Below are 19,260 nucleotides of genomic sequence, written 5' to 3' on the forward strand. Positions count from 1 at the left end.
TTGGGGACTGAGCCGATAAAAAATTTTTATATATAAATTTTTGCTGCTTTATGCCTCACACAACTGATGCTTTAAAGGGAAAACTTTTGATAGTAGCTTCTGCAGAAATACCAGACCCCTCATGTTCAGTTGTAGGAGATCCCACTATTTTATTGCTATATGTCTTCTTCTGCATGTGATCTGTGGTAAGACTCTAGTTCTGTTCCTTTTTTTAATGTAATCTTATCCCACACCATTTAAGACGCAGGAGTAAGCATCATGGCTATACCATGTATCCTGTACATAGGCGAGCCCAGAAATGCCACAACATGCAAGGTTCTTATCATGCTTCCTAGCAGAAACAACACTGCCTGTAAAGCACTCTGCTGTTCATTTATTTATAAAATCTGACCTCTATAGGTTCCTGGGCAGTTTACTGATTACTGGGAAAAAATTTTTTGGCAAAACACCTGAAATTTTGCTCTGTGCCATTGCTCTAAAAAGAGGAATATTATTTTATTTTTTAGGTCATATTATAATATATACTTTTACTTTCAATACTGGCTGCAGTCATGGCCTCAATAAGGACTTCTGCTTGTATGTTGCCATGTTGCATGTCATCCCAATCCTCTCTTTTGTTTTCCTTTAGACCAGAAAAGAAAACTATTTCCATGGAAGATGAAGATGATCTAGATGAAGAGGAAGACGAAGGTCCGTTAATGGTCCCACGTGTGAAAGTGGCAGAGGATGGCTCTATTATTATTGATGAGGAGAGGTAATCTACTTTGCTACACCCAGGTTTCTCTACCCACTTAGTAATACTGCAGCTTAGTGGAGGTGGGGGAAAGTGGTGATTTAATAGTGTTAGTGACTATGAGTAGGCAGGATGAGTTTTGGGGATTTTTCGGTCTTCTTTATTTGTAAGCATGTTATGAGCTTAAGTGAGGCCTGGGCAAATAGGACTCTAACCCAAAAAAACCCATGGTGCTAATCAGGGCCGTCAACAAAGGGGGACAAGTGGCCCGGGCATGAAGGGGGTCCTGGCAGTGCTGCAGTTTTGAAAAGAGCTGGGCCTCCCTTGACAGCGCCGCAGCCTGCAGCCATACTGAACAGCCGAAGGACCCGAAGCCACAAAACAGTTGAAGCCGAAGTCCCAAAGCAGTGAAAAGACCCGAAGTCACGAAAACAGCCGAAATTGAAGTCCTGAAGCCACGAGTTCAATTAGACTGAACACCAATGTGGGGTTTTTTTTTTTTAATCCCCTGGCCACCAATGTATTATTTAAATATTCTATAGGCCCCTGCCACCAACGTTTTTTTTTTTTTTTTAAAAAAAACATTTTTGGGGCCCCAATTATTTTTTTAAATTGTAAGGGGGGCCCTGCCACCAATGGTTTTTTTAACAAAAAAATTTTTTGGGGCCCCATTTTTTTTTAACTTGTAAGGGGACCAATGTTTTTTTTAACTTATAAGGGGGCCCTGACCATCAATAGCTTTTTATAACTTGTGTATGGGGGGGTTACTTTTTTAGCGCTGATGTCTGTGTGGTCTTTGGGCGGGGTGGAGTGGGTGGGGCTCGGGCGCTAGCGTGGACGGGGCCCCGAAAATTTTGTTGTATGGGGCCCCATGATTTCTAATGGCGGCCCTGGTGCTAATGTCTGTAGTTATTAAATGTTTTGTTAAAAAAATGGTTACCTGGCTGTAGAATCTCTGGCACTGACATTAATGTGCAATGAATTGTACAGTTCTGGGTTCTCTTTTGATCTGCACCTTATATTTAAAGAAAATGTATTGAAAATATATTTGATTCATAGCACTTCATGATTTTTTGGTGCTTTTAACTGCTAAGCATTTAAGTACTAATAAGTTTTACCTTTTGCTTTGATGCAGTATATAGGACTGTAGCGTTGAATTTAACCTTTTCTGTTTACTGTGGCGCCTTGGGAAGAATAGACCTAAGATGTTATTTAGATCTGCATTGTAGCACCAGGTGCAGCCAATACCACTTGTCAGTGCTGGCAGTTAGGTCCATGTGCAGACACGGGAACCCTCTGACCAGTGCCAACACACTATCAAACCACTACTTATTCCAACAGCCTCTTGGACTCAGTCTTATAGCGCCTTTCTCCTAGTCTGCTTGGGGGACACAGGGACAGTGTGGTATAGCTGGTACATCCAGGAGGCAGGACACAACTAATAAAAAAACAAAACAAAAACAAACTGGCTTTTCCCCCACTGGCAATACCCCCAGCAGGCTGAGGTTCACTCAGTTTGAGTTGTGTCCTCAGGAGGATAGGACTTAATTTTTCTCTGCAAGAGTTTCTTTTATTATTTCATTCAAATTGATCAGCTAGGCTGACACCTTGGAATGTTCAGGCCCTCTACACTGTTTAGAGGTCCATTCTGACACCCCCCTACGAGGGACCAGTCCCCGCGGTCTTGGAGTACCTTGAGCACAGACCATCCAGCCTGATGCCCTTTTTTCATCTACAGGAAGAAAGGAAAGCTGGCCGGAGGACTGAGACCAGAGGGTATATTCTTATGGATGATGAGATCCTTTTCGTTATAATGTAGGGTTCAACTTCAGAGTTTAGGCACTGCAGGACCTGCAGACTTTCACAATTCAAAAATAGGACTCTGGAGAACCAATTTGCTGATTCAGTGATTCATTTATTCAAAATGTGCACGACATGTTTCGAGCCCAGTGGCTCTTCCTCAGGTGCTTATACAAATGCTGTGGGTAACCCAAACACTTTTAAAATCATCAAAAACAAACAAGATTGTCCATTCCAATCTGGCTAGACACATTCAAGTACAGTGTAACAAAAATTTTACCCTTACAGAGTACTGCCATCTTCTGGCATACTCCGATATTGCACCACAAATAAAGTACAGTTACATGTTACACAGTAATCATTATGTATGTCGGTAGTCGCCTACCTTTTAAGTAAAACAGTCCATGTTGTATCGTTAACAAGCTGAAAGGACAAAAAAATACATTAGCCTTTACAGAAAACACTTATAGCTTAGTGCATCATTTAATCCCAATGGTTCAAGTGTATTCAATGTATCTATCCATTTAGCCTCACGTTGAAGTAACAGTTTCTTTCTATCCCCACCCCTGATTGGAACAGGGATCTCTTCCAGCACTTGCCACCTTAAGCTAGCGCTATTGTGCTTGTTGTCAAAAAAATGTTTACCCACTGGTGTATGGGTTTTGGTTTCTTTTGGATCATAATTAGTTATAGACCTTTTGTGTTCATTGATCCTTACTCGTACTTTTCTAGAGGTCTGGCCTACATACATCTTGCCACAAGGGCATTTAAGGCCATAAATAACAAAATCACTATTACATGTAGCATATTGTTTGACTTTTATTTTGTTACCTTGTAATGGATGAGTTATGTTTTCACCCTTAATAATGGAATTGCAACATCCACAATTTAGACACGGAAAAGTACCTACTTTAGGGGTGCTCAAAAATCTTGTATTTTTTTGTTTGGATCTCATGTCAGACTTAACCAATCTGTCGGCTAGGTTTCTACCCCTTTTGTAGGAAAAAATAGGGAGGTCTTTGCAGTATTTACCCAGAGAGGGGTCTTTCTGGATAATTGGCCAGAACTGGCAAATTCAGTTTTGCATAGTTTTGCTATTTGGGCCATACATAGTTACAAAAGGGAAATGGGTTGATTCTTTTTTGATAACTTTTCTATGAAGTAGAGATTCTCTGGTAACCATGAGAACTTCATCACGTACTTGGGTTAGCAACTGTCTTTCATAACCTCTTGCTACAAACTTTTCTATTAGCCCATTCGTGCTATTAAGGTACTTCAAGTCGTCGGAAGCTATCCTTCTTATCCTCAGAAATTGTCCCTTGGGTATACCTTTAAGGTTACTGGAAGTATGATAGCTGGTCTTATGTAACATGTTGTTGCGTTCAGTGGGTTTACTATACAGGTCAGTTGTCAGTGTATTTCCTTCTTTAATCACATTTACATCCAGGTAATGTACCATTTTTGTGTTATAGTCAGCAGTAAATTTGATGGTCGGATGTTGTGTATTAATGTACTCAATGAATTCACAGAGTTTAGATTCATTAGAACACCACAATAGAAATACATCATCCACATATCGCAGATAGCATTTTATGTGTGTACTGTATTCACTATGGCCCAAAATTATCTTTTGTTCAATGAAGTGCATAAAGATATTGGCATAGCTTGGCGCGAAATTACTGCCCATAGCAGTGCCTTGTGTTTGAATAAAAAATTCATCATTGAATCTGAAGTAGTTTTTTTTTCAGAACCAAGGTAAGCAATTCAAGCAGAAAATATATCATATTATGAGGGATCTGGGTGGTTAGCAGTGCCTCCTCAATATAGTGTATGCCCTCCTCATGTGGTATTGATGTGTACAGGGATTGGACATCGATGCTACACAGTACCCAGTCTTCCCCCACATGTGTCAACTCTTGTAATTTGCATAAGAAATCTGTGGTGTCTTTAAGGCATTCGGGGATTGTTTTCACTATGTCCTGGAGGTATGAGTCAACATACTGAGATAGGGGTTTTAATATCGACCCCATTCCAGAGACAATAGGTCTCCCAGGTGGGTTGATTAGACTTTTATGTACCTTAGGGAGTAGGTTCAGTGCGGGTATGTGTAGTAATTAAAAAGTCTTTGTTGTTCTTTGTGATAATACCAGATTCAACTGACTGAGACCACAGGGCCTTTCTGGGGTAAGTCAAAGATTCCCCTTTTTTTTTATACTAAGGGCCCCTGGTTTGAAGATCTTTATTTTGCAGTTCTCTCCCTCACTGCACAGGGAGTTCACTGGCAGGTCATAGGAGGGTGTGCGTTTGTGCGCTTACTGTCTCAGTCACATTCTCCCTCACTCGGCAAACGTTCTTGCCACCTGCAGTACGGATCATTTATTCTCGGACCCATTTTCCAGGTCTGTAGGGGAATGGGGGTGGTGCGCGGTCCTGTGCAAAGTTTGTGCTGGCGCCTTTTATATTACAGAGGCACAAGTCACACGCCGCCATTTTCCCTGCGTTCCACAGCATTCGCAGACTTTTGGGAGACGAGCTCTGGGGTTTTTTAACCGCTCCATACCTCCTGCAATAGACGGACCTTCTCTGTCTGCAGAGAGCGTCCTGCCTACAGCTCCAGACATACAGTGGGTTATCCTGCCTGGTTTTCAGCTCCAGCAGGGCACACCCAGGACTGCTGATCCTCCATCCCTGCTCTACCTTCCGCAGGTTAGTGTTCAGCTGGGCATAGGGGCTACTAGGGACCCTCCACCCTACCCTAATTACAAGCCCACTAGATTTATTCTATTGTCATGTCTGAGGGTCATAGTGACAACGTTTTTTCCAGGGCAGCGCCAATTGCTTCTGTTAAATGTCTGGCTTGTGCCAAATACCGCAAACGTTTGCCTCCTGTGCACAAGGACCCATTATGCACCAAATGTAAGCTTATAGAACGTGATTCTGAATCTCCAGGCCCTCTTATCCCTCGGGCATACCAGGCTCAGGGTGAATCCTCATCTCTGAACAGGGACCCCTCTCCACCCAGGGGCCCTCATTCTCCACCAGAATGGGCATCCCAACTAGCCACAGGAATTTTAAAATTGAAATTAGCATTAGACTAGCTATTGTCACGCCTTGATAATCCCAAAGTGAGGCCCAATAAGTGCAGGGCCCCTTCATTTTCGGATGAAGATAGTGATTCACCTTCGGGAAATTCTTCCTTCGGCCCTCATATTTAATGGATGAAGGGGACCAATCTGAAGGAGAGCTTTCCTCCAACTCTGAACAAGATTCGGTGGTCTCTCTTATTTCCTCGGTCCTAGAGACTCCTCACCGGCAAGAACCAGAATCCTCCACCAATTCCTCTAAGGCTCTCTTCAAACCTCACAGTAAGACGTCTCCAGTTTTCCCTTCCCACTCACAACTTGACCAGATCATTCAACAGGAGTGGGACAAAACCGGAAAGGTGTTTTCAAACTAACCACCGGTTTGAGAAGCTCCTTTTCCTAATGAGGCTACAGAAGAATGGTCAGTACCGCCATCTGTGGACGCTCCAGTGTCCCGGCTTTCCAAGAGCACTGCTCTACTAGTCCCTGATGCCTCCTCTTTCAAGGACTCCATGGACAAGAAGCTGGAAAGTCTCCTCCTCTCTCTTTTTCAGCCTCAGGCACTTCTCTGCGTCCCCTCGTCGCAAACTTACTCAATGGGCCTCTCAAATAAAGGAGGCTAATGACTTTTTTCTAAAGGTTCCCTAGACGCAGTCCACGTAATCAGTAGATCTTTGGCATTGGCAGTTGCAACCCACAGGTCTTTATGGATGAAGCTATGGTCAGCTGACTTTTCTTCCAAGAAGTCCCTGACTTTCATAGCATTCAAGGGTAAACTCCCGTTTGGCCCTGAGTTGGAAAGGATTTAACTGCCAAGCCATAGGGGGAAAGAGCACCTTCCTACCCCAACCCAAGGCACAACCTACCTTTCAAAGGGGAAAGTTTTTTCACGGCTTCCAAACGAAAAACACGAGGCCTCCCCTCCAAGGCAATCTTTCATGACATGGTGGTGCTTCGCAACTAAGCAAAGACCAGTCTGGCACAACAAAAGGGCACACTCCTAAGTCCGGGGACAAGTCTACCTCGACATGACTGTGTCATTGCACCTACAACTGCATCGCCGATAGGAGGGAGGTTCAGTCTGTTCGCCGACACTTGGCTCACACTCGTTCAAGATGCCTGGATACACGACGTGGTGACTCGAGGTTATCATCTGGATTTTTCGTCTTCTCCTCCTCATGGCTTTTTCATGTTCAGAATTCCAACAGAGCCAGACAAGCATGCAGCCTTCCAAAAGATCTCTACCATCTCCTTCTCTCAAAGGTGATCACTCCTGTGCCCCCTGGAGACTGTTTCAAAGGGAATTATTCAAACCTATTCATAGTACCCAAAAAGGACTGGTCAGTTTGTCTCATCCTAGACCTGAAGGAACTAAAAAACTCATTTGCCAGACGCTTCAAAATGGAGTATCCCAGGTCTGTCATTGCAGCAATGGCTCCAGGGCAGTTTCTAATTCCCCTGGATATAACGGACGCTTATCTGCATGTTCCCATTTTCCATCACAATCAGAGATTGTTGAGACTTGCCTTTTCAAAATCATCATATCCAATTTACAAGTCTCCCTTTCGGGCTCACTTCAGCCCCCAGAGTCTAAACCAAGGTTATGGCCGCTGCAACAGCGGTGATCCCTAGTGCGAGTGTCTCCATCACACTGTACCTGGACGATCTATTGATCAAGGCTTCATCCCTTCCAAATTGCAGGAACTAGGTTGGGTTCTAAACCTAACAAAATCCTCATTGACACCCAGTCAATCGAGGGTGTTTCTCAGCATGCACTTCAACACACAGACACAGAGAATCTCTCTCTTCATCAGGAGAAGGCACTTCACCTCAGGTTTCTAGTAAGATTGCTTTTGCAGAAACGACAACACACTGTCAAGTTTTGCATGAAAGTGCTGGGAGTCATGGTCTCTGCCATAGAAACTGTGCCGTTTGCTCAATTCCATCTTCAAGGGCTCCAATGGAACATTGTGACTTTGTGGAAATGACGATCCCTGCTACAAGAGATCCACCTACCTCACCAGATGAGGGTATCCTTGCGTTGGTGGCTGAATACCAACCACCTGACACTAGGCAGACAGCTAGGAGACACACACTGGCGAGTACTCACTACATATGCAAGTCTGTCGGGTTGGGGAGCTGCCCTCGAGGGGAAGCCAGCACAGGGACTCTGGAATTCAGAGGAAAAGAAATTACCACTCAATCTTCTAGAGATTCAAGCAATACGTCTGGGCCTTCTTCATTGGCAACGAGATAGATCAGGCGGCGAAGATTCAGATGGACAATGCCACGGCGGTGGCTTACATCAACCACCAAGGGGGCACAAGAAACAGAGGGGCCTTAAACGAGGTCAAGCTCATTTTCCAATGGGCAGAAAGCCATCAGACCATGCTTTCAGCCATCTACATTCCAGGGCTCCTCAACTGGGAAGCAGACCTTCTAAGCAGACAGTCCATTGACCCAGACAAGTGGTCTCTAAACGACGAAGTGTTCCAATAGATAACACAGGGGTGAGGCATTCCAGTGGTGGACCTCCTGGCGACTCCACTCTCTTTCAGCTTTTCTAGCTCGGTACAGAGATCCCCTAGCATTCGACGTCAACGCTCTCCAAAAACTTTACTCCAATGCCATAGGCCTATTATAGTAGTAGTAGTATGATAGTAGTAAAGTTTTTCACTATTTTCAACAATCCCGGAGTGCTGCTGCTTTGTTTGGTATATGAATTTGATGGCATGGCTCTTGAGATGCAAATCCTGATGCAAAAGGTGTTTTCTAAGGCTGTAGCATGCACTTTGTGTGTTGCCAGAAAGCCAGTTTCAGCCGAGACATACCATCGAGTCTGGTCAACTAACTGTCAATGGTGCAACCGAAACAATGCTGTATTCAAGGTCTTCTAAGTCCTTAATATCCTAGAGTTCCTCCAGGAAGGGTTATCCAAGGGTCTCTCTCTTGGTTCTCTAAAATCTCAGATTTCTGCTTCAAGAATCGCCTGGCACTATTTCCTGATGTCAAAACCTTTAGGCGGGGGGTTGCTCATGTGGCTCCCCCCATCCGACCACCAACTCCTCTCTGGGATTTCACCTTTAGTATTGCAAGCATTACAACACCCGCCTTTTGAACCACTGGGGTCAGTGTCTCTTCAATGGCTCACCTGGAAGACAGTTTTTCTTTTGGCAATTGCCTCAGCAAGATGTGTTTCTAAACTCAACGCCTTATCCTGTAAGCCACCCTTCTTAGCTTTTCCATCACGACAGAGCAGTTCTCCAAACCGTCACTTCATTACTGTCTAATGTGGTCTCAGAATTTCACTTGAACCAGGAAATAACAGTTCCAACCTTCTGTCCTTCACCATCCAATCCCAAGGAGATGTCTCTACATTCTCTGGATCCTGTTAGAGATCTAAAATTCTATCTTCATAGAGTTAAGGATATCCGCAGGACTGATGCTCTATTCATCCTGCCTTCGGGCCTCCATAAAGGTTCATATGCCACTAAATCTGCCATTTCCTGTTGGATCAAGCAAACCATTCAGTGAGCCTACACGGCACAAGGCCAATCGCCTCCAGCTAGGATTACTGCCCACTCTACCAGAGGGATGAGTACGTCTTGGGCCTTCAGAAATCAGGCCTCGGCAGAACAGCTGTGCAAAGCAGCCATGTGGACTTCAGTCCACTCTTTTTGCAAATTTTACCATTTTGACACCTTTGCGGCTTCTGACACTTGCTTCGGCAGAGAGGTGCTTCAAGCCGCAGTGGTTGTTTCCACATAGGCCTCACTCTCCAACCCGGGATTTTAGGGGAAAGCTTTGGTACGTCCCCACTGTCCCTGTGTCCCCCAAGCAGACTAGGAGAAAAGGAGATTTTGTGTAATCACTATTAAATTTCTTTCTCTTCAGTCGCTTGGGAGACACAGGGCTTCCCGCCCTGGATTGAGGCTTTCCTTTTTCCATCAGACATGTTACTTGTTTGCATTTTACTATTACATCACTATTACATCAATTTACATGTTATTAAATTATGAAGGATTATTTGATTCCTGTTGACTTTGTTACAAACTGAGTGAAGCTCCACCTGCTGGGGGTATAGCCAGTGGGGGAGGAGCCTTTTTTTTTAATTTTTTTTTTTATTAGTTGTGTCCTGCCTCCTGGATGTACCAGCTATACCCCACTGTCCCTGTGTCCCCCAAGCGACTGAAGAGAAAGAGATTTAACGTTGAGTACACAATCTCTTTTTCACTGTGTACTGGTTTTTATTCCCCTTGTGTTAGTTGGCTGCTTTGTTATAGGGTTTTTATTTATGTTACAGTTTAACAGTGGAAGTGTCCAGAGCTAAAGGTCCAATTGTTGAGAACGATGATCCAATCTTTGAGCGAGGCTCCATGACAACATATTCAAGTTTTCGGAAGAGCAAGCAATCAAAGCCATGGTCGGATAAAGGTAATGACAAAGTATAATGACTGATATTATGGGGTGCCATCTTCCAGCTCTTCGGTATTCTTACCGAAGTGAACGCTGTATTGGCGCATGCGCAGTTCGGAAGATGGCGCCCATGAGCTCCGCTGCGCTTACTCTAAACCCATATGTAAGTATTGTGTTTGGGGCACTTTCAGGGGTAATCAGCTATGTGTGTGTGTGTGGGGGGAGAGACAATCGAGGATATTAGGTAGGTGCTTTTCTTATTGGGGGAGGTTTAGTTCTGCTTTGAGGTAATAATACAGCCAGTGTTGCTCTTCCCTTTCATGCCAACTGTATATTTCTGATAATACATAGAAATTTGTAAGATAATACTCTAATACTTGGTTGTTTTCCATTTTTAATTTGTTTTAGAAACAGACATGTTCTTTTTGGCTATCAGCATGGTTGGAACGGACTTCTCAATGATATCACATCTTTTCCCGCACAGGGAGCGGTTCGAGATCAAGGTATCCTGCTCACGCACATTTGTGCCACACAGACAATGTATATTTAAATGAAAAGGACAAAAGAATACTTAAAGTGATACTGACATCATAAATGAATCCTTTTTTACATCCGTCATAACTGGATGCTATTATGATTTATATACGATTTTTCCATAAAAGTATTTGCCCAATGCTTTTTACTAATCTGATCCCACATGTTCCTCTATGAGGGGGCTGCCATATTTGTGCTGCAGTAATCCATTCACATTAGAAACTCTTATATTGAGAAGGGACAGTCAGGTTGGCAAAACTTAGGAACTTCAAGCAACAATTACTTACAAAGGCTGATCTAAAAGTGAAAAATCATCAACATGAGCTATAGGTAACTTTTAATGTACATTAATATTTTGAAGAGTAGTTTTTTTAGTGTCCGCATCACTTTAAGAGTTTTGCCATCTGTTCTATAGAATTAGGGTTACACATGGTGTCATATGTGAACAATATGAAGTATTATCAGCCTATTTGTTATTGCGAACAAACCTAATAAATACAACACTATTCTGCATTATTATTATTATTATTATTATTGATATTGGTAGGGGCAGTTGGGGGTAATAACTTTAGGACAGTCACCCCTGAATGACATCCTTGACCCTGGCCCCAAGACTAAAAGTATGTGTGTTTTGTGATTATTAAATGTTGTGTGATTGTGGATAAGGAAAGGATTTAGTTATTGCATAGCTAAAACCCCCTCAGATCTAATAGGCATTAATGAATATTATATAGGCTGCTTTTACTTTGAGCTAAAAATTAATAATTATCCCTAAATATGGCCTATTTATTGGAGATCCCGATATATCTGCTACTGCCCCTGTCAATGTTTCAAATGACAGGTGGGCTTGTCCTTGTGGCCCTGTCCGAAGCACATTAGGAGGGGACAGCCAATCACCGCACTGCAGTGACACAAACAGGCAGGCTTCAGTTCCCTATGAGCTCAGCCTAGCTGATAATTGGTTCATATCCTACAGTGCAATGTGCCGAGTGCCACTAGCTCCCCTGCACAGCCTGGAAAAGGAGGCAGCAGGAAGTGGAACAGATAAACAGGTCTAGATGGGTTTATGCAGAGTATTAAGAGAGTATTATGCACAGGCACATTTTGTTTTTTACATAATAAACCTTTATACCGAATGCGTTTCTCCTCCACTTTCAGAACAAATTCAAACGGGAAGAACGAAAAAATGGATGGAGGATAGATAAGGCTTTCCGTAAGTTACTCAATCACAAATGAAGATGGGAAAGAAGTAGTGGGGAGGGGGAAGTTGTGCAATTCTTTTAAACAAATGTTTGTTTTTTAAAATTTGTTTTACAGGAGAAAAGAAGGCATTTGACTTAGAGTTTTTTGCAAAGCTTCTTGAAAAAGCATTAATGAAGGAGCCAAAACCCCCCAAAACACCGAAACCACGTAAGGCTAAAGGTGAACAGGGAAATAAGACTCGAAAGCCACGTAAAAAACGAAAAGGTATTGCCTGTGATTTTCTGTTGATATTTCACTTTGCCGTTTAGATCATTTATCCTTAAAGTGATAATGACACAAAAGAAATTACTCTTCAAAATATTATTTTACATTAAAAGTTAACTATAAAGCCCACAAGCCTGTCATTAGAGGTGTATTTATCCCAATAGGCTCCCAAAGGAAAAAAATGAGGAAGAAAGCTATTGGCAATTTAGTTAGCGAACTAGATAGGCTTTCTGAACTATATGTAGGTTTCCCTACAGAATCCCATCTAGCACAAATTTGTCAAGCCCAGAGAGATCTGGACCTCCTGATGACAACTAATGCTGAGAAAACCTTACGCTGGGCCAAACATAAACTGTATAGCTCCTTAGATAAGCCAGGTAGAATGTTAGCCCGTTAGCTTAATGAACGAGATAATCCTATATCAATTCATAGAATTAAGACACCACAAGGGTCCTTGACCGGTAACGCCTAAAAGATTTTGGGAATTTTTGCAGCATTTTACCAAAAGTTATACACTATTCCCCCCTCAGTTTCACATAAAACCTTTGAAAAGGTTCGAAATCTCCCTAAACGTACACTTGAACAAACTCAATTTGTGGATGGTGTTTTTTTTTTGGTTTCTTTTCCAAACCTTTATCATTAATAGGGGGACACGTCAGGGGTCCCCCCTTTCTCCAACCCTATTCAATTTGGCAATTGAACCGATGCTATCGCGATCTGTACTAATCCTGATATTGTGGGAATTGAAACAGGAGGTGACGATCATAAAATCAGTCTTTTCGCAGACGATCTAACTCTCGCTATCTCTAGGCCCTTAACATCTCTCCCAAACCTCTATAATTTTTTAGACATATTAAGCGTTGTCTCCAGATCAATCATAACAAAACGGAAGCACTAAACATTAACCTTCCACGTGATGTAGAAAAATTACTCCATTTTAACTTTGAATTTAATTGGCAGCCCCATTACATTTCTCTATTGGGAATTAAGTTGACAAATTCCTATGATTCTCTTTATGAATTAAATTATCCACCAATGTTTAATTATTAGCATTATTAGAAAAATGGAACTCCCACCATATCTCTTGGATAGGGCGGATAAACTCAGTTCATATGACACTCTTGCCAAAGCTATTGTATTTATTTAGAACACTTCCAGTTTCAATTCCAGTAGACCAATTAGGAAAATTTGAATCATTGGTCTTAAAATTCATTTGGGCTCGTTACACCCCCAGAGTAAATAAAAATACCCTTTTTCGGCATAAACTTAAAGGGGGTTTACCGTATATACTCGAGTATAAGCCGAGGTACCTAATTTTACCTAAGAAAACTGGGAAAATGTATTGACTCGAGTATAAGCTTAGGGTGAGAAATGCATTTTAGGGCAAGTTCAACACAAGCTCCTGCGTGCGCTCTGCTAGGGAAGAACTGGCACTTGTTGTTGTAATGTCCCCCCTCGTGGCTTGGTCCTCCTTCCTTAGCCCTCAGCCCTCCCCTCTCAGCTCTCGTCACTCAGTCCTCCTTCCTCAGCCCTTCCCCTTCGTGCTCAAAGCTGATATGACAACGCTAGCTCACAAACTTGAACGCAGAGCACAGAGGGTTAAGAGTGGAAGGGATGAGGCGGGAGGACTGAGTGACGGGAGCTGAGAGGGGAGGGCTGAGGGCTGCACGTAGGAGTCACTGCAGTCTTCGGATCAGTGAGTAAGCAGCAACTTTAACATACCGGTATACTTTTTAGAAGACTATTGGACTGCTTGCTGATTTACATTGTAAAACAAAACCATACAATACAGTGTAAACCATTATGGGGTTATTATTGTCAACGAAGATGCTGGCAACACCAAAGACACTCATCTGATCGTCACAAAACTTATTTTCCTTAAGTGCCAGTTCTTCCCTAGCAGAGCGCATGCAGGAGCGTGTGTTCTGCTGAACATGTCCTTTCTGTACATTCGCGTCGAGGTAGACTTTTTCAGCACATTTTGGGTGCTGAAAAACTCTGCTTATACTCGAGTATATACGGTAGGTCTCCGTAAACTTTTATATTATTATAAGGCTGCTCAATTATCCCAAGTTCTAGCATTACACATTACAGAAGATAGTCCACACTGGGTTTCCCTAGAAGCTACCTTTACTTATCCCTTTTCTCCTGTTGCTTTAATTTGGGTAAAAGACCCAAAGAGGTCAGTAGGTGTCTTCAGCATACTCTAAAAATCTGGGACTCCTTAAATATGAACTGAACTTAAGCTCTCCCTAAACACCAGTGGCTCTCATATTAAGGAACCCACTGTTTACCCCAGGTCTCCAAGCCCAACAATTTAAATGGTTGTCCGACCACAACATCTGGGCGATATACCAATTTTGTTCGATTTCTAGGCCATATTACCTACAACAACTTATAGAGAAATACTCTATTCCACCATACAAAACATTTCGTTTACAGCAAATATTCCACTTCGTCCAGGCCCAATGGCACCAGGTAAACAGTGCAGATAAGACAGAAACATTGTTTGAGAGATGGTGCCTCCGCTCTCCTAACCTTCAGAAATCAGTATCTTTTTTTATATAGTAAGTTTTCTTTGACCATACTCTACCCCAGGTATTACCATATATCTCAGCATGGAACAAGGACTTAAATAGTTAGATCCTGAGGTCTGGGAACAAATCTGGCTTACTGCTAAAAAATCCTCAAATAATGTTTTCTTACAAGAAACTAACTATAAAGATCTCTTCCGAGGGTAACTGGTACCTGCTCGCATTGCAAAATTCTTTCCATCTGCTGATGCCCGATGCTTTAGTAGTTGCGATGAATTAGGGACAATGTTCCATACTTGCTGGTCATGCACTAATGCCCAGAGGTTTTGGATAAGGATCCTTAATATGATACTCTGTTTTGGAAATTTTTATTCCTAGGGACCCTGGAATAATTTTGTTGGGTATAAAACCTAAAGAATTAAACAACACTCAGTTTCGCTTATTCACCATTATTATGACAGCAGCTAATAGGACCTTCACTGGTGCCTGGAAACAAAAAGAGATCCCAATAGACCCAGTTTAATTCAGAGTAGATTGTATTATGATTCGGGATAAATTGACAAGCATCTTACTGGATCTTACTGAAATAAATTCCTGTTGACCTGGGGCCCCTGGATCGAGTATCGATATGGACCTAATGTACCCATTTCCATTTTCTCTCTATAAGTAACCCCCTAGTGTTTAATGAACGAACAGTGTAGAAGTAATACTTGTATTGTTTATTTTTTGCTTCCCAATTACTTTGAAGTAGTCACAGTAGTTCAACTGTTGACACATAATTGTAAACAACTGTATTATGGATTGTTAATGTTTAGATACTATGGTAAATGTTACAGATTGTGTCCCTTGTTTTCATTATAACTGCTGTAAAAGTAACATGGATACTGGAATCACTTGTGATTTTATGGAAATAATGTTCTGTACACAGATGTTAATAAAAACAATACAAATGTATTGAAGTAAAAGTTAACTATAGGTCATGTTGGTTGTTTTTTTGCTGATAGTTTGGCTTTTGTAAGTCATTGTTACTTGAAGTTTCTAAATCTGACTGTTTTGCCAACCTGACTGTCCCTTCTCAACCTGTCAGTTGGAGTTTATAATGCTAACCGATTACTGCAGCACAAATATGGCAGCCCCCTCATAGAAGAACATAGGATAGCTAGTGTAAACCATTGGGCAAATGCTTTTATTTCATAATTATAAATAGCATGCAAAGACATAGTTATGATAGATGTAAAAAAAATGTTTAATTTCTTGTGCCAGTATTTCTTTAACACAGACCTCAATGACACAACATTGTGTCTGTATTATCAAGGGAAATTAATCTTGGTGAAACACAGTTTAAAAGTAATATGAAAGCTGTAAAGTATGTCCAGGTCTTGCCACGAATAGCAACCAATCAACACTGGTTGAAAGTGCTGATCAGGATCTGTGTATTAGTACATTAGAAGCAAATATTGTTCTGTGTGTTATGCCATTTAAGCTTTGCCATACCCCTCCCCAATTTTTTTATTCTTTATTGTTTACTGAGCATTGAGAGCATTTGACAAACAATTCTGTCTTAATTCATTAGCAGATGAAGCCAGCGCCGAGCAACACAGTAATCTGGGGGATCAGGAATCGGAGGCTGTAGATGCAAGCACTGCTGAGAAGGAAAATGAGGAGTCCCAGACAGAAAATGTACCAACCTCCCTCCCTGGGAAGAAAAAGAGAGCACGGAAGAAAAAGAAAGATGCAGAGTCTGGTGAACTGGAGGATCTTTCTGAGGGGCCAAATAAAAAATTGCCTGCAAAGGAAGGAAAATCCAGGAAAAAAAGTGAGGCACTTATCTGCATATCTTATCCTTTGGGAAACATATTCCGTGTTAATAATTATTTAGCTGACATCGAAGTACTTGCATTGGTATTTGGGCACACATAGTATTCTGCTATGTTGCTTCTACTGAAATATCTTTCCAATCGATGATGCAGCTCTTTACAGATGAAATGGTAGAACCACAGCAGAGACAATTCACATGCAGCTTTTAGTACGTGTTTGTAAATGTGCAGGATCTGCTTGAGACTCTGTTGTATTTGTTTCAGAAGCACTTGTAGTTTATTTATATAAACTGTATCCATGGGGACAGCCATTCAATATGAAATTTGTCTTTAAATTCCATTTGTACATTGCATAGACAGCAAAGACTACTTGTTAAAATTGAAAGTGTCAAATGCCATTCATGACTTTCTACCAAACTTTAGAATGAAAAATTGTTGAGAATTGTTTGCCAAGAAATAAATAATTTGGAACAATATACAAACTTTTAAATACCAAAAGCCCTTTAATCTAATCTATATATACTTACTCGTTCAATAGAAAAAGGCAAATCTCTGGATTTGTCTGCTGATCCTGAAGTTGTTGATCTTGAGGAAATGGAAACGGCAGAGGGTGAAAAGATTATTAATGTAGAAAGCATTCGAGCGAAAAAGAAAAAGCGGAGGCGGAAAAAGAAGCCAATCTCAGAGGATTCAAATACTGAATGTCATTCAGACACTGATCTGTTACATAAAGCTGGGGAAAATGATTCTGAGACTAAAGGTAAGGACACCCTGAACTACTTTTTAGGGAGAGTTTTTGTTTTGGCATCTCAAGAATTCTAATATACTAAAAGTCATATTGTTTATATGGTGATAAATAATAGTAAAATATTAGTATACAATGATCTAAACTTTAGCAGAAATAGTGTGCATTGCTCCCTTCTCCCAGCAGAGGCAGCCAATTAGTACACCAGAGAGTGCCAGCTGCCCCTATTCTAGCTACTGAACTGCAGTTCTCATTATCCCCTGATACTGGTGATGTGTAAGTGGTACATGAACTGCAGCTCGAGGGCAACAGATCAGATTTCTTTATTCACAACCTACTGAACCCTTCTCTCTGTTTTGCTACATAGAGCCCAGTGTTACACTGGATGATTCAGTGGAGAGTTGTGACCAGTCTGTGCAAAAATCTACTGAAGACAATGTGGGTGCACTCCCAGCGGAAAGCCTTTCTGGGGATGATGTTGATTATGGATCTCTGGAACCTTTTGAAGACGATGATGATCATGTTGACGATGAGCTCTTAAGGTACATACAATGATGATATACACTGATAAGAAACAAAACACTTTCATTTAATAATGACATTATGCTAATGTGTCCTAGAATTGCTTTCTTTTTTTAATTTAATTTGAAAATGTCACATTTACTTTCAACAGGTTAAAACCCCTTGTAGATTAAATATCTTTAAAAAGATACATATTTCACGTATGACAAATGTTGATGTACCATTCTCCATAGACCTTTCTTATTCAGCAATTATTTTAATATAAACATCCTTTGGATTTTCCAGCAAGCAGGAGAACACGTTGGTTTCCAATGAGCATGATTCAGCTGTGCTGCTGGCCTCTGATTTATCATTGTTTGACCATAGCTCCATATCTGTATCTGATACTCCGGCTGAGACAAGCCCTGTGGAATCTCACCAGGAAGCCACTGACTCTAAGGTAAATCTATGAATCTTTAACAAACTCAAACCTCAAGGCATCTATTATTTTAAGTTGTTGTTATGTACCAGTTACTGTACCAATTCAAGCTGGGCACATGCACAGCTTAAAGAGACCTTCAAATAAGTACTGCAATGTGTGCATGCACCTGCAGAGGCCAGCTCACAGCTGGGAGCCTGGAACAAGATGCCAGTGGTGTGTTCTACACAAAAGTACAAATTGTCAATTAGTCACTGGGGGGGGGGGGCTTGGAGAATAAATTGACATCCTCAATGATTTTATATATTCTTCTCTTTTAACTCCAAGCTCCTATACTAAGTAGCTTTTCCTTTTTTGTGTCCAGTTTTGCACAAGCCCTGTTGTTCCTCAGCCTATTATACTTCCAAATCATGATCCACTAGCATAGATAAGTATAATATGAGAGAATGATGGCAGAGATTTCTTTTTATTCCTTGGGCATAACTTTTCGTCTAAGCAATATGGTGAATTGACTAACAAAGACTTGTGTATTTGATAAGGGAGAGATGCAGAAACTGTTGTGCTTTGCAAGGAGATGCATATTTGGTAGAAAGATGCAAAGGCAGAGTTGTTTAATATGTATCTATAATATCACAAATCTGTAATGTTAATTGTAAATTATCTGCCTTGCTTCTTTCTTAAGAGCAGCACTTAATTGTTTAACTCCTGGTTGTGATAGATTACACTGTACATTTGTTTCTTAGGTGACCATCAGCACTATTGAGAAGTCTCAGGAATGTGATAATCAGGAAAATGCTGGAGCCAGGTACAGGAATGGTCCATAAAGGGATCATGGGTTTCAAGCACAGAATAAAACTTTTAGGTATCTCTCATTCTTATTTCTGGTGATGTAGGACTCAGGAGCCTTCTACATCCGAAGATGGATTAATTCAGCCCCCCACTAAATCCTCACCTTTGGTAAAAGGCAGGGTGCATAGACCAAAGCCCAACTTACCAAAAGTATCTACTAGAAGAGGGGAACAAGAAAAGGGAGGAGATATGCCAGATGGTAAAATTGAAGCCACCACTGAAGATATCACTAAAACATTTCAGTGCCCAGACGATGACCAGTTGAGTCCCAAAATTGTAAGGAGTTTGTTAACCTGTGCTGGAATAGGACTGATGCCTCCACTTTAATACACTTACCTTGCA

General features: G+C 41.5%; 1 protein-coding gene across 4 annotated transcripts in view; it reads left to right on the forward strand.

Annotated features, from left to right (window-relative positions):
- The window catches only part of bdp1.L (B double prime 1, subunit of RNA polymerase III transcription initiation factor IIIB L homeolog), a 68,700-nt gene that overhangs the window by 10,538 nt on the left and 38,902 nt on the right, over positions 1-19,260 (forward strand). For 3 of the 4 annotated variants that reach the window (XM_018264990.2, XM_018265006.2, XM_018265015.2), the window contains exons 5-15: positions 629-754; positions 9,920-10,050; positions 10,441-10,535; positions 11,725-11,779; positions 11,884-12,033; positions 16,141-16,383; positions 16,923-17,144; positions 17,497-17,671; positions 17,937-18,090; positions 18,813-18,874; positions 18,963-19,194. In XM_018264990.2, coding sequence (XP_018120479.1) covers positions 629-754; positions 9,920-10,050; positions 10,441-10,535; positions 11,725-11,779; positions 11,884-12,033; positions 16,141-16,383; positions 16,923-17,144; positions 17,497-17,671; positions 17,937-18,090; positions 18,813-18,874; positions 18,963-19,194 — 1,645 coding nt within the window. The remainder of the gene's footprint in view (positions 1-628; positions 755-9,919; positions 10,051-10,440; positions 10,536-11,724; positions 11,780-11,883; positions 12,034-16,140; positions 16,384-16,922; positions 17,145-17,496; positions 17,672-17,936; positions 18,091-18,812; positions 18,875-18,962; positions 19,195-19,260) is intronic. The other variant, XM_018264999.2, reaches the window with a different exon arrangement.

This window comes from Xenopus laevis, chromosome 1L (genome assembly GCF_017654675.1).
Source record: "Xenopus laevis strain J_2021 chromosome 1L, Xenopus_laevis_v10.1, whole genome shotgun sequence".
NCBI classification, from domain to species: domain Eukaryota; kingdom Metazoa; phylum Chordata; class Amphibia; order Anura; family Pipidae; genus Xenopus; species Xenopus laevis.